This window comes from Schistocerca americana, chromosome 4 (assembly GCF_021461395.2).
Source record: "Schistocerca americana isolate TAMUIC-IGC-003095 chromosome 4, iqSchAmer2.1, whole genome shotgun sequence".
NCBI lineage: Eukaryota > Metazoa > Arthropoda > Insecta > Orthoptera > Acrididae > Schistocerca > Schistocerca americana.
The window spans coordinates 190986396-191006643 of record NC_060122.1 but is presented as its reverse complement, the minus strand read 5'-3'; the positions used below and the strand labels follow the sequence as shown (position 1 = coordinate 191006643).

The 20248-nt window shown below is 42.6% G+C and overlaps 1 protein-coding gene across 2 annotated transcripts in view; it reads right to left on the bottom strand.

The window, feature by feature from the left end:
• The window catches only part of LOC124612606 (glucose dehydrogenase [FAD, quinone]-like), a 61754-nt gene that overhangs the window by 27420 nt on the left and 14086 nt on the right, over positions 1 to 20248 (bottom strand). For both annotated transcript variants that reach the window (XM_047140899.1, XM_047140898.1), the window contains exon 2: positions 7381 to 7691. In XM_047140899.1, the coding sequence (XP_046996855.1) occupies positions 7381 to 7677 (297 nt within the window). In that variant the 5' untranslated portion in view covers positions 7678 to 7691. The remainder of the gene's footprint in view (positions 1 to 7380; positions 7692 to 20248) is intronic.

Below are 20248 nucleotides of genomic sequence, written 5' to 3'. Positions count from 1 at the left end.
AATATAAAATTAAATTTATTACGCAAGAGTATTCATATAAGGTACTGGTAACAACATAGTGACATATAACTTGTTCAATTTAAATGTACGTCAGCTGATTTAACATGAATCATCAACAAGTTATCTAACATCAAACAATCTGCAAATATGAGATTTAAACTTTCCCACAATTTTAATGGTTTTAAAATGTTATTACGAAATACTGAAAATTACCAAACTGGTCACTGTATTTGAGGATTACATAACCTAATGAGCACAATGTCTTACAGGCAATAATATCACAGACGTATAGCAATATCTGCCCTCTACAGCACTGTCTTACGTGACCTTGTGTGCCACAATGATTCACAGAACCAACTCATATAGTTAAATGGTAAATATTTCCCACAATGGCGCTTGCGTTATAATCTTACGTAGCACACCGATTTACCAAGACAATGCAATTAATGCCAAGTAAAGTCTGGTCCAGAATAACGAGTGCCCTACCACTGATTAAACTACTCAGAATCAGTAATGAACTGTTTTACAAGGCAAGCACATTGAGTTCAGACTAGTTAACAAGGCAGTGCTTCCATTTGAATATTACCACAGAAATCCATCAATAGCCGTATGCCGGACGGTGATTCGAAAAGGATTGATAACAAGTTACCTTGCTGTTGGCTGCTGGCACTAAACCCCTGGCGTGCGATGGATGTGTGGGCCAGAAACCCCGTTGCAGCAGAAGCCGTTAACAACAGTACCCACAAAACTCTTTCTAAAACCACTCCGTGAAATGACATCTTAGTGGGTTCCAAAACAGTTTAACACTCAACAGTAGTGAGTAAGAGACAAGGACGAAAAAAAAAAAAAAGAATAACACACACGCACGGCACCTACAGTTAGCCTTGAATTATTCCTAGCTGTGGTTAAGATTGAATTAATTTAAGCAAACACGCCCACAGAGGCACTCCAGTTCATACGTAAATCAACCAGGGCACAAGTCAGTATTTCGACACGCAGCAGCGCAAGCCAGAATACGACAGAAAGAAGTCTCGCTGTAACTCCACCAGATGAAGATGCACCAAACAAACAGCTCACCTTTAACAATATTAATCCAAATGCCGCTAATAAGGTAATGGCCAGAATAACACCAGCCCGTAGCCACAGCGTGAGAACGGTTGAACTAGTAAACAGAACGAACGACAGCGAGTCACTGCAGCACCTCCAGTTCCGCCGGTCGGCCGGCCCCAGTGCAACTGCCACACTCACACCACTTGCCGCCGCGACTTCCGCGATCTTCCGGCGTCACTCCGCCCAGGCCCGCTCGTCTCTCCCTGCCCGAGACCCCCTTTCGGCTTCCCGCACGGAATCCCAGAGGCGCAACAACCCGCGCACCGCTAAGCGAATCGAAAGAGATCGAATACACTACACCGGAACAATCAAATCGCAGGAGCACAAAGCACACTTTTCATTCTTTGGTCTTCTTTAACTGTGTTGATGGTGGGGAACTGTATTAGCTTAATGAAATATATACCCATATTTTCACCGTGATGGGATGGGATGAATTCACTTCCTGTTCTTAATTTTCTTAAAGCTTAACTTAGTACTTTCTAGTTTCATTTGCTTTCTGGGCTTACTTCAGAAGCGACGACCGCAATGTACGTGAAGGTGCTGTCACACTGCGAGGCCTAGCGGAACGGCGCTTCACAGAAATAGGGGGGCCGTTGAAGACAGAGCGCTGGTGGATAAGCCGTTGTCCATTAATGATGGTCAGCGAGTGGCACGAGATAGAAAGGACTTCGATCCAAAATATGGAACTCTACCAGTGGACGATAGGTGTCTGGAGCTTGTGAAGTAGTATAGTTAGGGACATAAACATCTCCTGAATCTCCTACAATTCTCGAAAGTAGCGCTGACTTACTCTGCAAATGGATTCTGTAACATCGTCAGCTACCAGCCACGTTGCAAGCTCTTCATGTTTTCAAGGGACCCGTAAAGTGAGGCAAGCTGATGGCAGAATGAGCACCGATTGGCGTATTAGTGGTGACACCATGTGGAAGTAACACATGGTAGCCATTTTTTTAGAAAAGGGGAGTAAATGTGATTAATTAGATGGTTGTCGCGAAATCACGCCTATGAAACCAATACGCTCTTGGGTGGAACTAGCAACTTTTTCGAGGATTCATGAGTTCATTGTGTTGGCGGGAAGACCACAGAGAGCTTAATTTTTAAAGACGTGTAACACAAAATCGATGGAAAGACGAGGCCAGATTTCTCTGCCTCGTGATGGCTGGGTGTTGTGTGGTGTCCTTAGGTTAGTTAGGTTTAAGTAGTTCTAAGTTCTAGGGGACTGATGACCTAAGATGTTAAGTCCCATAGTGCTCAGAGCCATTTGAACCATTTGAACGAGGCCACAGGGAGTCGATGGGAAGACATGGACAAGGAGAGTCGCGTCTGGGATGTGGAAGAGAGGAGTCGATTGAGAGATGTGGAGGCTAGATTGTGGCTGATCTCTCTGGTCGCTGGATTAACGGGTCTCCATTCTGTTCACAGGTCAGAGAAGATTATGGTAAGCATTGCTTACAACTCTGGCATATCATGGAACCTGACAGTGTTAGCTTCATTTGCAACATAATTGCCACTGGCTCATTTACCAGCGTTTCGTCACTTCTGTGGGATCTTTGGGTGTTAGTTCCAGACAAAATGTCATCGTGACCATCACACTATGGCTGCTGACCCTGTCTCACAGAATTAGATCCTAGATCGGATACAACTCCTCCTCTTTCAGTAACTTACCCCACTCAGCTCGTTAGTTGCGAATATGTACAGTGCGGAACATCCTTGTAACGTTCTAATCATTGTATTTTACTGCATTGACATTCATTATCGTAACAAGTGCCTTCAAATGATAATACACTGAAGAGCCAAAGAACTGGTACACCTGAATACTGTAGTGTAGGGACTGCGTGAGCACGCAGAACTGCTGCATAGACTCGAATAATGTCTGAAGTAATCCTACAGGGAACTCACACCATGAATCCTGCAGGGCTCTCCATAAATCAGTAAGATTAAGAGGGGTGGAGATCTCTTCTGAACGCACGTTGCAAGCATCCCAGATATGCTCAATAATGTTCATGTCTGGGGAGTTTGGTGGAAAGCGGAAGTATTTAAATAAGAAGAGCGTTCCTGGAGTCACTCTGTAACAATTCTGGACGTGTGGGGTGTCGCACTGTTCTGCTGGAATGCACAATTGACATGAATGGATGCAAAGTCATATCTAGACTTATCAGAGGTCCCATATCACTCCAACTCCACACGCTGAACGCCATTACAGAGCCTCCGACAAGTTGAACAGTCCCCCACTGACAAACAGGGTCCATGGATTCATGAGATTGTCTCCATAACGGAACTCGTAAATCCCCACGATACACTTTGAAACGATACTAGTCCGAGCAGGCAACATGGTTCCAGTAATCAAAAGTCCAATGCCAGTGTTGACGGGCCCAAGCGAGGAGTAAATCTTCGTGTTGTCCGGTCACCAAGGGTACACCAGTGGGCCTCTGGCTCCGGAAGCCCCGTATCGATTATGTTTCTTTGAATGGTTCCCACACTGACGCTTGTTGATAGCCCAGCATTGAAATCTGCAGCAATCTGGGGAAGAGTTGCACTTCTATGAAGTTGAACGATTCTCTTCAGTCGTCGTTGGTTCCGTTGTTGCAGGATCTTTTTCCGGCCTCAGCGGGTCCGATATTAGACGTTTTACTGGATTTCTGATATTCACGGTACACTCGTGAAATGGTCATACGGAAAAATCACTACTTCATCGCTACCTAGGAGATCCTGTGCCCCATCGCACGTGCGCGTACTATAACACCACATTAAAACTCACTTAAATCTTGATAACCTGCCATTGTAGCAGCAGTAACCGATCTGCGCCAGACGCTTGATGTCTTATATAGGCGTTGCCGACCGCCGCGCCGTATTCTGCCCGCTCTTCAGTGTACTATATCTATTCCTCACCTTCACATATTCTTTGCTAGGGCTGTTTTATTAAAACATAGTAATTCCGTAACGCACACTAAATTTAGCAGTGGGTTTCTACAATTTACCTGGTTCTAAATTAATATGGGATCTAGACAGATATCACATTTTCCTCTCACAAGCAGTTTTTGCAGTAGCAATGAAGGGAGTGAAATTTAAGTTTGGATAAGGAACAAAAGATGAATGCGGGCACCAATACTAAGATCTGCAGAACACATACCCATTCAGGTCGGATGCAAAATAGGCTATGGAGACCACATAAAAGGAATGAATTGTATAGTCAGTACAAAGCATGAATTAAGTGTTAAGAAGGAAAAATAAAAGGTAAATAAATATAGTAGACAGGGCAACAACGAATTGCTTCAAATCAAACTTGCAAATGTGACAGTAGAGAAAGGAGTTAAACGATTCTTCTTTCTAGGAAACAAGATAACACAAAACGGCAGAAACAAGAGGGATGATTAATCAGCTGATATTCGCAAGGGGATAGAATATATCATCAAGAAAATGAGCTATGTTTGTGTGTGTTAAAGATACGGAAATGAGGAAGAAGCTCCTGAAAGAATACATCTGGTGCACAATATTATAAGGAAGTGAGACCTGGACTGCTGTATATCAACTGAAGGAGAAACTGGAAACATTTGTGATGTGTTTATGTCGAATAATTTCAAAAATTAAGTGTACTAATAGAGTATAAGAAGCAATGAATCCCAGCTAGAGTAAGTGAGGAACGAACTGGCAGGTTCTCAGGACTCCTGCAATAGCAGCTACGAATAGCTTAATTACAGCTGTAAAAAGTACTAGGTTCTAAATATGGGATAGAAACATCAACAGCATAACACGCACGAAACATGACAGGGGATATTCCATCCAGTTCTTTGCTCACGTACTTTAGTTAGTATTCATTACACCTTGTACCATATTAGTTCACTTAATTTTAGGAATTATTCGACAGAAACAGATTAGAAATGCTTCCATTTTCTGTTTCTGCTGATTTACAGCAGTCGAGGTCTCACTTCCGTCCAATTCTGTCCTCCAGATGTGAATTTCGGGAGTTTCTTCCTCATTTCCGTGTTTTTACCTCACAACATTATAACTCATTTTTTGATTATATATTCCATCCCATTGCGGATATTCGCTGATTCATTATCTCTTTTATTTGGGCTGTTCTGTGTTATCTTGTTACCTAGAAAGAAGAATCCTTTCACTCCACTCACTACAATCATATTTGCAAGTTTGATTTGAAATAATTCCTTGTTGCCTACTCTGCTGTATTTCTTCACCTTCTAATTTTCTTTGTTAACACTTAATTCACGCTTTTTACTGAGTATACAGTTCATTCCTGTCAGCCGATCTTCACAGCCTATTTTATATCCGAAAATAATTAACATCAGACAGGAATAGATTGGGAATACTATCATAGTAGTCATATAGTGACGACTTAAAAATTTGAGAATCATCTGACACACATAATAAACAAGCAGTTTCTATGGCTTCATTGTGCCGGTCTATGTAGTCACTAGGGACATAAAGAGCTAATTTTAGAGGTGGAAGTTTTGGACAAAAGCATATTTAGTCACGAAACCAAAGATCTCTCATTGCCTATTGCTTTAGTATGTATTTTCAGCTTCAAAAAACAGTTTGATCAAGGGTTAAGTTCACACTTAACTAAGAGGTATTTATTCAGTTAACCGCAGTAAGATGTTCCAAACTCTAAAGTGGTCCTCAAGATACCTGTTGAAGTAGCATCCTGTTTTTTAGTTACAGTTAGCGTAACCGAAAACGCTGCTTCTGGCGATACTACAGTTGCTCTATAGTTGCTCCCAACTTCCATCTCAGACGAAAATGGTCAGAAATGTGTAGCATGAACATGAAATCCCATGTAAACTACACAAGATAAGTTCAGAATCCAACATCAATATTTCGAAGGCTTTTGAGGGACGTTTCCTGAGTATTTTGATATAATGCACTTACGGTCCCCGGTGGTTCGTTTCACAATAATTACCTCAGTCCTTACTCAGATCAGACGTTCTGGTATAGCTCTCATGGTCAGTACCTTCCATTCTACCTCCGGAGAATCCCTTCACACGCAGCTATCAGTATACGGACGCAAGAGTAATCTGTTGTGGCTACCGTCACTGCGGGAAGACCTTAGTTGAGGAGATCTTCCATTGGTTTCGGTGAATCCTCGCAGGGGTTACATATCGCCCGTCTCTTTATTAGTAAACCTATCCATCGCGCTGTGTATCACTGTCAACGTGCAGCTAACACTGCCGGGAATTAACGGCGAGACAGGAACGAGTAATATTGAACGCAAGCTTGAGGCAAAGATCTGTGACCTGCAAGTACCTTGATCCAATGGAGCAAGTTTCCTTCAAATTAAACGCACAGAGCATGCTGTCGACATCTGCATAGTTGTGCAGATATTTTCAGTGTGAATCAGATACGAAGGTATAAGAGGGCAAGAAATCAAACGAAATATACTTGCTCTGAATGAGTCACCCGAGATGAAGCATTCCTTACACTCATAAAATAACCGGGGGCCACCACCACAATTTTGTTGGTGGAGCTCGGGTTCTCTGTATATGAAGAACATAGAAAACAGAAATAGGTCATTAGTTATACGTAAATATGACGCGAATTTCCACTTTTTGTGGAAATGCTTTCCAAGGAAAATGTATAATATCTGAAAAAAGCAATTTTCTGGATGGGGAAAAAAGGTATGGGAAACCAAATATGGTGGAAACATATCACGTATACTTCGTAAACATTGTAGACAACTGTGAGACAGAATACTTAATCTATGTAGGAAAAAAGGATGGTAAAATGAATTTTTTTTTTTTGCGGTAAATGTAAATGGACACGCAGTCGTTAAGTTTGCCTTTCAACATGCTTTATCGAACCACTTTGGTTGAAAAAAATCGGAAATTTCTGGTAAGGCCTTATGGACCCAAACAATTGAGGTCATCATTCCCTAAGCTAGCGCTCTGTCATATCTAACTTAAACTAACTTACGATAAGAACGTCACACACACTCATGCCCGATGAAGGATTCGAACCTCCGACGGGAGGAACCGCGCGGACCGTGACAAGATGCATCAGACCGAGCGGCTACCCCGCACGGCCCACTTTGGTTGAATGAAAAGTTAACACATAATCGAGAGAACCATCGGGAGTGGGCCGTAACCACGTTCGTCCTTTCAGTTATAAGTTTCCCTTCATATTGACTGTGCATAGAGGTGACATGGCACCTACATTTCTGTAATTCATGTGCCAATTATAGACCGTGCACACCTTTGGCTACGTAAGAGGGATTCGAGGCTTAAGGAACGAATAACGCAACTGCCTTAGCTTACATACCTCCGTTGTGATTGAGGGATCACCACCAGCTTCGAGAAGGAGCACATTCCAGCCAGCGACCTCTGACAGTCGACTGGCCATAACTGACCCGGCTGAGCCAGCACCTATGATGATGAAGTCGTAGTCTGTGGTGATGGGCAACTTCGGCTCCCGAGGATAGGTCAGCGGTTCATTCGTGAGATTCCACGCCGACTGCAGCACGGAGGTCACCATGCCGGTGAAGAGCATTCCGAACGCCCCTGACCCCACAGGGCAGCTTTGGAGGCCCGATGCATCCACAGGGCACATATGGTGCATGTCTGCGACGGTACCTGGTGGACAAACGAAATGCAGGGAATATTTTGAGCAGTCCAGCAGGAGGAACGTCTGTTCATCTTCCGGAATTATTTGCACTACTCACAAGACAGGAATGCCATAGCTCTATATTGTCTGCAGTTGTGTCACGCCACTGGGAACTACGCAAGGAAAGGAGAGTCGGAACTGTGCAGCAGTGGTATATTTCTGTATGTACTACCATAATTTTGTATCTGAGGTTGGGAATGTGCTTCAGACTGTGATATTCTGAGTTCAGAAACAGAAATCAGTCGTTATTAAGTGCTAACGTAGTTGCCCAAGAAGAGCAGTTGAAACGATGTTAGTAACACATTTCCGTCTTTGCATAAAGTCTTCATCAAACACTCAAATTTTCATACGCATGCCATGCATAATAACGCCTACAAAGCTTAATGTTAATATAATTCCAATAGGAAAACGCATTGAATAATAGCTTAAACATGTTTCTATAGATCTTTGCAGCACACTCCTTTTGTAGTGTGTTTATAAACCGACTTGTGTGAGTGAAGTCCTACTTGGCGATAGTATAGCAACCAGTTTCATGTAATGTAGGAAAAACAGAGAAGAAGGAAATTAAAAACAGTGTATATAACAATGTAGCAGCACTTAATGATTTATATTACAAAAACAGCCTCACACCCAGCTGTAATGTAGGAAAAACAGAGAAGAAGGAAATTAAAAACAGTGTATATAACAATGTAGCAGCACTTAATGATTTATATTACAAAAACAGCCTCACACCCAGCTGTAATGTAGGAAAAACAGAGAAGAAGGAAATTAAAAACAGTGTATATAACAATGTAGCAGCACTTAATGATTTATATTACAAAAACAGCCTCACACCCAGCTGGGCTCTCATGTGTGACCGTGAATGGCAGTCACAAATTGTGAAAAGAAGGTGGGACGTTAAAGCAAGGGCTACTGCACTTCACCGATGTCGAACTGTATCACGTTCGCTTACGATATAGTGCGACTGTCGCAGAATTATTGATCAGTCCCTAAAATCTTATTTCCTAGTCCCAAATGAGCAGGAAATATGGAGTGAAAGAAAACCATAGAACCACGAAAATATGTAGAATTAATACGTATAAAGTCACAGAGGAGCTCATCGACACATCATGAAGGAATTCTGCTGAATAGCAAGTAAAATAATGTATGGCTGGAGACGCTAAGAGAACGTAGTGAGTAAATTATATGAGGTAAAGGTATCATTCCCATCCAACCGAAGAATTAAAAAATATTTCATGCGACTGTCAACAGCATTCATACTCTTGCAGAAATGCATGGTGCACACTAACAAATATATTTTATTCACAACTGGTTTCGATCACCAATCATCTTCACAGTCGAAAAATATTGTGATAACTTAACATGCCATACAAGCTATTTAACTACAAAAGACGCCACAGCTGACTTGCAAACGTCAGGAACAGGTACTTCCCACCATAATACCGGCTTCAGCAAACAGAAAACATTGAATACCTAATACTATGTCCAGTAAGTCATACCATGTTACAGCAGTAAGGCAGCCTTGCCTGAGCAGTGGTGCTTGGCACTTACATGTTGTGGATTACAAGCTGAATGTGATCCATCTTCAATTAAATTATTTGCAACTGTGGCTGAAGTAATAACATTACGAATCATTACCGATGGCTTTGACTATGTAATACGTTTCTGCTGCTACAAAACCAAATTTATTCCCTTTAATACTGTGCTGCTACGGCACAATACTGAAGTGAAAGATTTAATTCTTTTTTATACACACTAATAATCCAAAAAATAATAACCACTGCCCATTGCGACATTGGATGCCGTCTGGTAGCGTTTCCAGCAGGCGACGCGGTAAGAGCAGGCACGGATGGGGCATCACCCTAGCGAAGATGTTGGCTTCAAACGGGGAAATCCATTGAGATAAGCGAGTTTGACAAAGAGCACATTACGCACAGCTTGTGAACGAAAACTCTCGAAAACGGCGAAGCTGGTGAATGTTTACATGCTACTGCTGTGAGCATCTACGGAAAAAGGTAGAAGGATAAACTACAACGAGGCGTAAATGGTTGGACGTCCACGACCATTCACAGAACGTGGGGTCGGAAACTTGTCTGCTCTGTAAAGTAGAATAGATCGTGATCTGTGGCATCTCTGTCGAAAGAGCACAATGCTGGTGCACGCACTAGTGTTTAGAAACACAGCGTTCGCCGTACATTATGGATCATGAAGCTCCGCAGCAGACCGCCTTTACGTGTCCTCTTGTTGACACAACGATATCGTCAATTATACTGCAGTGGGCATGGGGCCATCGGGGTTCACCCGTAGAAGAATGGAATCGTGTGGACTCTTCGAGTGAACCACATTTTTGTTACACTAGGTCGAGTAGGATATCGAGGTGAACGGCGACTCGAATCGGATAGCGAACCACAGACGCAGGCTGGTGGGAGCTATGTTATGGAAGACATTCTCCTGCGCTTGAGTGGGACCTGTGGTAGTAATCGAAGACACGGTGACAGCTGCGAATCACATGAATCCCTTCATGTTTGATGTCTTCCCCGACGGCGATGGCATCTTTCAGCGGTGTAATTGTCTGTGTCTCGGAGCCGTAATCACGCTATTGTGATTTGAGGAGCATTATAGAAAACTCACGCTGGTAGCTCGGCGACCAAATTCGCCTGACGTAAAGCCTATGGAATCCTATCGGGTCGCTATCGGGCGCCATCGGCAACAAATCAGCGACCCGTTATTTACGCGAATTGGGTGACCTGCTAGTAGAAATTTAATGCCATACATCTCCAAAAACGTACCAACAAACTGTCGGAGTCGTGACACACAGAATCAGTGATGTACTTCGTTGCCAATACGGCGAACCAGCTATTAAGCAAGTGGTCATAATGTTTTGGGTCATCAGTGTACAGTATTGTCTGTAGCAGTTATGCGCATCAGGCATTTAAAAAGTATTTAGATAAGATATTGATTACATTGTAACATATTTCCCCACAGTTTCTGATTTCAGCTAAATGTAATCGAAGACTAAAAGTAATTGAATAACTTACTTCTTTACGAGGTCAGTACAATTTATTCGATCTCTAAGTTTTGGGCCGAGCACAACTGGCCTCATGCGCCTATGTTTTCTGCAGCTTCTGTTTTCTGTTAGGGAGGACCCCTCACACTGGACGTGGTGATCACATGGTGCTAACGTTACACGATAGGTTTGTCAAAACTGCCATTTACTGTATCAGACATCATTAAGTTGATGAGCCTAGCTAATCTAAAGTAATTCGCAGTGAGAAGTGGAGAGTATCGTCAAAGTTACCATCAATGATTGCTACAGCTATCTAATAAAACGCCACATTGATTTCATGTCCTGCATGAGAGTTTACCCCTTCTAATATCAAGTATTTTTTGTTACACTGAGTACCATTGGGGTCTTTAGTGACCCCAACGGAAATTATTTTTATTAAGGTTAGTTTTAATAATGGTAGAATAAAATCACATCCCTTATTTTTTCCACAATCTAAAACATGATGTCAGTGACATTACATTAAATTAAAATGCATATTTTTTTAAATTATTTATTTCCGTAAAATTTACAAACGATTCTCATGAAAATACAGACATTTTTGATTAAATTCCGAATTGCATTTATGACGCATTACACTTACAGCGATAAATTGCAGAGTGGTTTTTACACACAGAACATCCACATTTTGAATATTTATCGGTGAATTTTCTATCCTCAGACCTTTTGCAAAACGGACACCTTCCCCTTTTTTTTGTCTGTACTGATGGTGGAAGTACTGGGGTAATAATTTTGTCTGGCTTTCTTCCGACGAGCCGCTTTCCTAATTCTATGAGGAATGCCCTTCTCTAGTACTTGGTCCTTCCTGCCCAGTCTGGTGTAAGATATATCCATATGATAAATGCATTCAGTGCACTGATATCAATCATGTTGTAAAATAATACCATTGGCCACCTTCTGCTCATCCTCTTGGTAGCGTACGTTCTAACTAGCTTGTCCATGGTATCTACACCTGATTTTGTTTGATTATAATCCAGAATCATTACTGACTTGCATTCTTCACGATCTTCCACTTCCTTGAATGCATTGTACTGAGCAATGTTTTTCGGACAATACGAAACAATTGAAGCATGCTCTTGGAATCCAAAAATAGATGAATATTTGACTCGACCTTTGGACTGAGTGAAAGCTTGTGGTAGTTCTCCTATATTTTTTCTGATTGTTCCTAAGAGTGTGAGATTGATTTCAGAAGTTCTCTCGCCAAACTAAGGCTAGTGAAAAAATTGTCAGTTGTTACATTTCTGCCACTGTTTTCTAAGCCGTTCGCCATATCTAAAGCAACTCTCTTGCCTTGATCAACTTTACGAGGTTCATTTTCTTGTCGACCAGTGTAAACTTGGAGATTGAGAACGCAAGACGTTGCGCTATCACATACAGCCCATAATTTCAACCCATATTTTCCCGGTTTTGAAGGAATATATTGCCGAAATGGACATCCACCACGAAATGGCACAAGTTGTTCTTCAATTGTTACGTTGCTGTGAGGAACATATGCTTCTCGAAATGTGTGTACCCACATTTCAAATATTTCTCTAATGGGAGCCAGCTTGTCAGGAGCATGGTTGTGACGTCTCATATCTGCGTCATCAAATCGGATGCAACTTGAAATTAGCGTAAAGCGATTTCTAGCCATTGCTTCACTAAAAATGGGTCTACCAACCTCTTTGTTCCAAAGATGTGTAACTGCTTCACTATGGGCCTTGTAAGCACCTGCTAGGATCAAAACACAGATAAAGCACTTCAGTTCCATGGCATTTGCTGGTTTCCATTTACTACATTAAAAATATTGTTAGTCCACTTTAGAACTACATCAACAATGTTTCTCCTAAGAAACAACTGATAAGGTGATTCTATGGAGTCTACATTTTTCACTGAGAATTTTGTTGGACCTGGCTTTACTCGCATTGTGTTCCATCTCTCTTCCACAAGCTCTTCTCAACTCGTGTTTGTGCCACAATTCTTTTTTGTTTTTAGACCTATACAAAATAAAAAAAATTAAAAATACAAAGGGCATATCTTGGCGCTAGACCCTAATGCACATTTACCTAAATACAATGTGTACTTACATATAACAGTCAGAAATACGTGTTACTTACTGTTCAGGATGACATCTGGGCTGTCCAAATCCCAAATCTTCTTTACAACTTCCGTCTGATTGAGGAATACTCTCTTCTAAGACGTCAGTTTCTCCATCGCTGCATGAGACATCAGAAACTGTATCGCTGATATCACTATTTGATTCTCCAGGTGGAGGATTATCCTGCAGTAATATTTCAAGCACTTTGTCTTCGGAAAGGTGACGAGACATTTTCCACTAAATGCAGCACACACAACAGTAGTGTCCACTTGTATGGAACAAGTAACTGTCGGCTTACAACAATATTTAAAAGAATAAAACATAGGAAATACAGCAACAGTTACGCATTCAATGCAGCATTATTGGATAATAATACCGCAAGAGAGAAATGGGGTCGCATTTAACCCCAATGGTATTCAGTGGTTCTCTCTTGATTTTCGGCAAAACTAAATATTTTCAAAAAGTTATATTAATATATTACGAACCCATTACTTAATTCAGGAAAAGTCCGAATTTTTCATAATTTTTAGCAATAGGAAATTGGGTATATTTTACAGACATTTACGGCCTGGGGTCATTATAGACCCGACGGTAATAGGAGGGTTAAACGAGTAGTTGGGGTTCATACTGAGGCATGATGAACGGAAGTCAGAATAACGGCGCAGTGAAAGCCAGTATCGGGACATTAGGGGGCTAGAATGAGATTTTCACTCTGCAGCGGAGTGTGCGTTGATATGAAACTTCCTGGCAGATTAAAACTGTGTGCCGGACCGAGGCTCGAACTCGGGACCTTTGCCTTTCGCGGGCAAGTGCTCTACCAACTGAGCTACCCAAGCACGACTCACGCCCCGTCCTCACAGCTTTACTTCTGCCAGTACCTCGTCTCCTACCTTCCAAACTTTACAGAAGCTCTCCTGCGAACCTTGCAGAACTAGCACTCCTGAAAGAAAGGATATTGCGGAGACATGGCTTAGCCACAGCCTGGGGGATGTTTCCAGAATGAGATTTTCACTCTGGATCGGAGTGTGCGCTGATATGAAACTTTGTGGCCTGCGTAAGGCAAAGGTCCCAAGTTCGAGTCTCGGTCTGGCACACAGTTCTAATCAGCCAGGAAGTTTCATTAGAGGGCTGATCTAAGGAAAAGATACGGGCCGCCACTACGAAGGGGAATAAGGAGCAACAATGGTATACTGCGTGTGGGCCGAGCTCCGCTAGATAGGCGCCGTCTGTGTTTATATCCCAAACGACAGGAAACTGTCGTGTAATTAAGCAGCGCCAAGGTACGTCCTACAAAATTGGACTGCGCACTGCGGGAAGGTCGTATTCTGGGAATCGCTGGCACAGGACTATTGAAAGAGGAGATCCATAAGGTAGTGTGAAATTAGGACATATGGCTCTTTTGTGATTAAGAATGCGTTGCCAGCAACCACCATGCTGGTGCCAAGCTAATTAAACTGTTGCTGACACTGCCAAGCAACAGCAGGGGAAGGTACAATTGTCTGATACAAATAAATTCTGGCGTGCGGCAACAGAACTCGCGATTGCGTACAAGGAGACGGTCGTATTGACTGAAACACTATATAGGACGGATAATGGAAGTCAAACGTTGCTTTTTTCTGAGCTCCAACACTAAAACTCCCGACGATCGGTTAATTATATTAAAACTGAGCTCGGAAGAGAGGCTGTTTTGTTATTAGAATGGATCTGTGGCACTCGGAAGAATCTCTGTCATTGTTGATTAAAATTATGCACATGTCTCACACTCAAAATGTAAAAATGTAAGAGAAACACTTCAGCTTCTCGCTGGCAGCTCTCTGTACAACGTCATCCATCCTATACTCGGTGGGGTTTGCTTCAACTGAGAGGGGGACTTTTCTTTTTGGCTGTGAGGGAAAAGCTGCCGGATTACTTACAAATTAGCAGAGCCACAGCAGCCACCAATGGGCACCGGTAATGCTAAGTATTGTGGGCAACAGAAATGTTCGTAAATCGAGTTTTAAGAGGAACATTGTAAGAGTTCCATGATTAAGGAATTTGTTGCTAGCGCACTCGAGCAGCATTTAGATGGATTGCTCACGTGCTGCCTGCGATATGTAAGCTATAAGAGAATCTCGGACCAGAGAGCAGTGTTGTCAGTGGAACTGTGTAGCAGTTGTAGTAATAGTAGCTAGCAGTTGAGTGGAGTTGGCTGGGCCGGTCGTGGGGAGCGATGGCAGAGCCTGAGCATTGTAGCATAAGGTAAAAGCAACCTCGCGCATATGTAGTATTGTTATATCAAGTCCCATGTAAATGATTTAAAAAAATCTCTTAATAATAATCTTTCCCATAAAAAGTAACTTTTGACAATCATTCATCTCAATTTAAAGAATTTACTAATTTCTCCAATCCATGGTCATCCCGATTATTGTAAAGAAAAATCAGTTGTTTTCTTTTATACATGACAAATCTATCGGCCAGCACTGCACCACTTGGCTGTGCCATGTGCCCCCCCCCCCCCCCCAAAAAAAAAAGAAAAAAAACTTCTTATACGAGCAGATATATATGGGATATGCGTTATCCGGCGACCTCATTGAGGTAAGAATTTTCAATTTATTCAGTATGAATTTTCAGGGCCATGACGCAGCACTGCTGACGTCCAAAATTTACGTTTAAATTCACAGTCAATTATTGAGCCACAATTTTATTGAGAGATTACTCAAATTGTATTTTTGGTAGGTTATGGAATTGGGAGGTTACGCTAAATGTGAATTATAAATAATTATATTTTTTTATTATTGGTAGGTTACGGAATTTATCTGTTGCTTGGTTAGGCTGAATGAATACGAATGTTATTGTTTTATCTGTTGGTAGGCTACACAGAATGTGAATCCTATATATATATATATATATATATATATATATATATATATATATATATATGTGGGAGGTTACACTTGTCGACAACCGGCCAGGATCGTATTTCTTTGTGAATTTCTGAGTAGTAGTCAGTTATATATCTGCTCTTATTTACCTAATATTAAATGTAGTTTCCATCTGGCGCAACGCATTAACTAACTTGTCCGCTTTCTTTCACAGATCATCGACAATCTATTGGTCTTTGTTGTTGTTGTATTTGTTATATTTTTGCTTTGTCTTTGTTTGATTTTGTGCTTAACTTTGACTTGTGAAAATGCCGCGAAAAACTGCTAACAGTACATCGCGATGTGTAATGAGTGAAAAAGTCGACTCGAATAATCTACATCTACATCTACATCTATACTCCGCGAGCCACCTAACGGTGTGTGGCGGAGGGTACTTATTGTACCACTATCTGATCCCCCCTTCCCTGTTCCATTCACGAATTGTGCGTGGAAAGAACGACTGCTTGTAAGTCTCCGTATTTGCTCTAATTTCTCGGATCTTTTCGTTGTGATCATTACGCGAGATATATGTGGGCGGTAGTAACATGTTGCCCATCTCTTCCCGGAATGTGCTCTCTCGTAATTTCGATAATAAACCTCTCCGTATTGCGTAACGCCTTTCTTGAAGTGTCCGCCACTGGAGCTTGTTCAGCATCTCCGTAACGCTCTCGCGCTGACTAAATGTCCCCATGACGAATCGCGCTGCTTTTCGCTGGATCATGTCTATCTCTTCTATTAATCCAACCTGGTAAGGGTCCCATACTGATGAGCAATACTCAAGAATCGGACGAACAAGCGTTTTGTAAGCTACTTCTTTCGTCGATGAGTCACATTTTCTTAGAATTCTTCCTATGAATCTCAACCTGGCGCCTGCTTTTCCCACTATTTGTTTTATGTGATCATTCCACTTCAGATCGCTCCGGATAGTAACTCCTAAGTATTTTACGGTCGTTACCGCTTCCAATGATTTACCACCTATGGCATAATCGTACTGGAATGGATTTCTGCCCCTATGTATGCGCATTATATTACATTTATCTACGTTTAGGGAAAGCTGCCAGCTGTCGCACCATGCATTAATCCTCTGCAGGTCCTCCTGGAGTACGTACGAGTCTTCTGATGTTGCTACTTTCTTGTAGACAACCGTGTCATCTGCAAATAGCCTCACGGAGCTACCGATGTTGTCAACTAAGTCATTTATGTATATTGTAAACAATAAAGGTCCTATCACGCTTCCCTGCGGTACTCCCGAAATTACCTCTACATCTGCAGATTTTGAACCGTTAAGAATGACATGTTGTGTTCTTTCTTCTAGGAAATCCTGAATCCAATCACAAACCTGGTCCGATATTCCGTAAGCTCGTATTTTTTTCACTAAACGTAAGTGCGGAACCGTATCAAATGCCTTCCTGAAGTCCAGGAATACGGCATCAATCTGCTCGCCAGTGTCTACGGCAGTGTGAATTTCTTGGGCAAATAGGGCGAGCTGAGTTTCACATGATCTCTGTTTGCGGAATCCATGTTGGTTATGATGAAGGAGATTTGTATTATCTAAGAACGTCATAATATGAGAACACAAAACATGTTCCATTATTCTACAACAGATTGACGTAAGCGAAATAGGCCTATAATTATTCGCATCTGATTTATGACCCTTCTTGAAAATGGGAACGACCTGCGCTTTCTTCCAGTCGCTAGGTACTTTACGTTCTTCCAGCGATCTACGATAAATTGCTGATAGAAAGGGGGCAAGTTCTTTAGCATAATAACTGTAGAATCTTAGGGTATCTCGTCTGGTCCGGATGCTTTTCCGCTACTAAGTGATAGCAGTTGTTTTTCAATTCCGATATCGTTTATTTCAATATTTTCCATTTTGGCGTCCGTGCGACGGCTGAAGTCGGGGACCGTGTTACGATTTTCCGCAGTGAAACAGTTTCGGAACACTGAATTCAGTATTTCTGCCTTTCTTCGGTCGTCCTCTGTTTCGGTTCCATCGTGGTCAACGAGTGACTGAATAGGGGATTTAGATCCGCTTACCGATTTTACATATGACCAAAACTTTTTAGGGTTCTTGTTTAGATTGTTTGCCAATGTTTTATGTTCGAATTCGTTGAACGCTTCTCTCATTGCTCTCTTTACGCTCTTTTTCGCTTCGTTCAGCTTTTCCTTATCAGCTATGATTCGACTACTCTTAAACCTATGATGAAGCTTTCTTTGTTTCCGTAGTACCTTTCGTACATGATTGTTATACCACGGTGGATCTTTCCCCTCGCTTTGGACCTTAGTCGGTACGAACTTATCTAAGGCGTACTGGACGATGTTTCTGAATTTTTTCCATTTTTGTTCCACATCCTCTTCCTCAGAAATGAACGTTTGATGGTGGTCACTCAGATATTCTGCGATTTGTGCCCTATCACTCTTGTTAAGCAAATATATTTTCCTTCCTTTCTTGGCATTTCTTATTACACTTGTAGTCATTGATGCAACCACTGACTTATGATCACTGATACCCTCTTCTACATTCACGGAGTCGAAAAGTTCCGGTCTATTTGTTGCTATGAGGTCTAAAACGTTAGCTTCACGAGTTGGTTCTCTAACTATCTGCTCGAAGTAATTCTCGGACAAGGCAGTCAGGATAATGTCACAAGAGTCTCTGTCCCTGGCTCCAGTTCTGATTGTGTGACTATCCCATTCTATACCTGGTAGATTGAAGTCTCCCCCTATTACAATAGTATGATCACGAAACTTCTTCACGACGTTCTGCAGGTTCTCTCTGAGGCGCTCAACTACTACGGTTGCTGATGCAGGTGGTCTATAGAAGCATCCGACTATCATATCTGACCCACCTTTGATACTTAACTTAACCCAGATTATTTCACATTCGCATTCGCTAATAACTTCACTGGATATTATTGAATTCTTTACTGCTATAAATACTCCTCCACCATTGGCGTTTATCCTATCCTTGCGGTATATATTCCATTCTGTGTCTAGGATTTCGTTACTGTTCACTTCCGGTTTTAACCAACTTTCCGTTCCTAATACTATATGCGCACTATTTCCTTCAATAAGAGATACTAATTCAGGAACCTTGCCCTGGATACTCCTGCAGTTTACCAATATTACGTTAACTTTTCCTGTTTTTGGTCTCTGAGGACGGACATTCTTTATCAACGATGATAATGTCCTCTCTGGTAAGCCGTCAGGTGTTTTATCGTTTCGCCCAAGGGGGGGTCCCTCTAACCTAAAAAACCCCCGTGTGCACGCCACACGTACTCTGCTACCCTAGTAGCTGCTTCCGGTGTGTAGTGCACGCCTGACCTGTCTAGGGGGGCCCTACAGTTCTCCACCCAATAACGGAGGTCGATGAATTTGCAACCATTATAGTCACAGAGTCGTCTGAGCCTCTGGTTTAGACCCTCCACACGGCTCCAAACCAGAGGACCGCGATCGACTCTGGGCACTATGCTGCAGATATTAAGCTCAGCTTGCACTCCGCGTGCGATGCTGGTTGTCTTCACCAAATCAGCCAGCCGCCGGAAGGAACCAAGGATGGCCTCAGAACCCAAGCGGCAGGCGTCATTCGTTCCGACATGTGCTACTATCTGCAGCCGGTCACACCCAGTGCGTTCAATAGCTGCCGGAAGGGCCTCCTCCACATTACGGACGAGACCCCCCGGCAAGCACACCGAGTGCACACTGGCATTCTTCCCCGACCTACCCGCTATTTTCCTGAGGGGCTCCATAACCCGCCTAACGTTGGAGCTCCCTATAACTAATAGGCCCGCCCTCTGTGACTGTCGGGACCTTGCCGGAGAATCGGCCACTGGCCCAACAGGCGAGGCACCCTGTGGTGGCTCGGAAACGATGTCATCACCACTAGGAAGCACCCCGTACCTGTTGGAAAGGGGTAAGGCAGCTGCCACGCGGCCAGATCCCACCTTCGCCTTTCGGCCAGGCACGCGCGAGCCCACCACTGTCCGCCATTCACCCTGGAGTGATGGCTGACCGGTAAGATGCTCACTGCCGGAAGACGCAGCGACATCAGGGGTTCCATGTGATTCCAAGGCCACCGAAGTAGGCATAGGTCTCACCACAGTTGCCCCAACGCCACTACGAGCCGACGCCTGCGCCTCGAGCTCGATGAGCCTAACAGACAAAGCCTCCACCTGCCCCCGAAGAGTGGCCAATTCTCCTTGCGTCCGCTCACAACAACCACAGCCCCTACACATGACCGATAATACTAGCGACACTCAATTACAGACAATCAGTGTGTGCCGACCACAAGTAATGATTTTATTTCAAATGATGAACAAAGAAATTCAGTTATTTCCACACTAAAATTAAAGACAATTGATGACGCGACACGTTCCGATACAATGAACGCTGTCCAGTTTGACACACCTGATTTGCAAAATTTGCACAGTGAACAAATAAATGTTTATGACGGAGATGAACAATGTAGTCGAAATATGTCAGATTTCT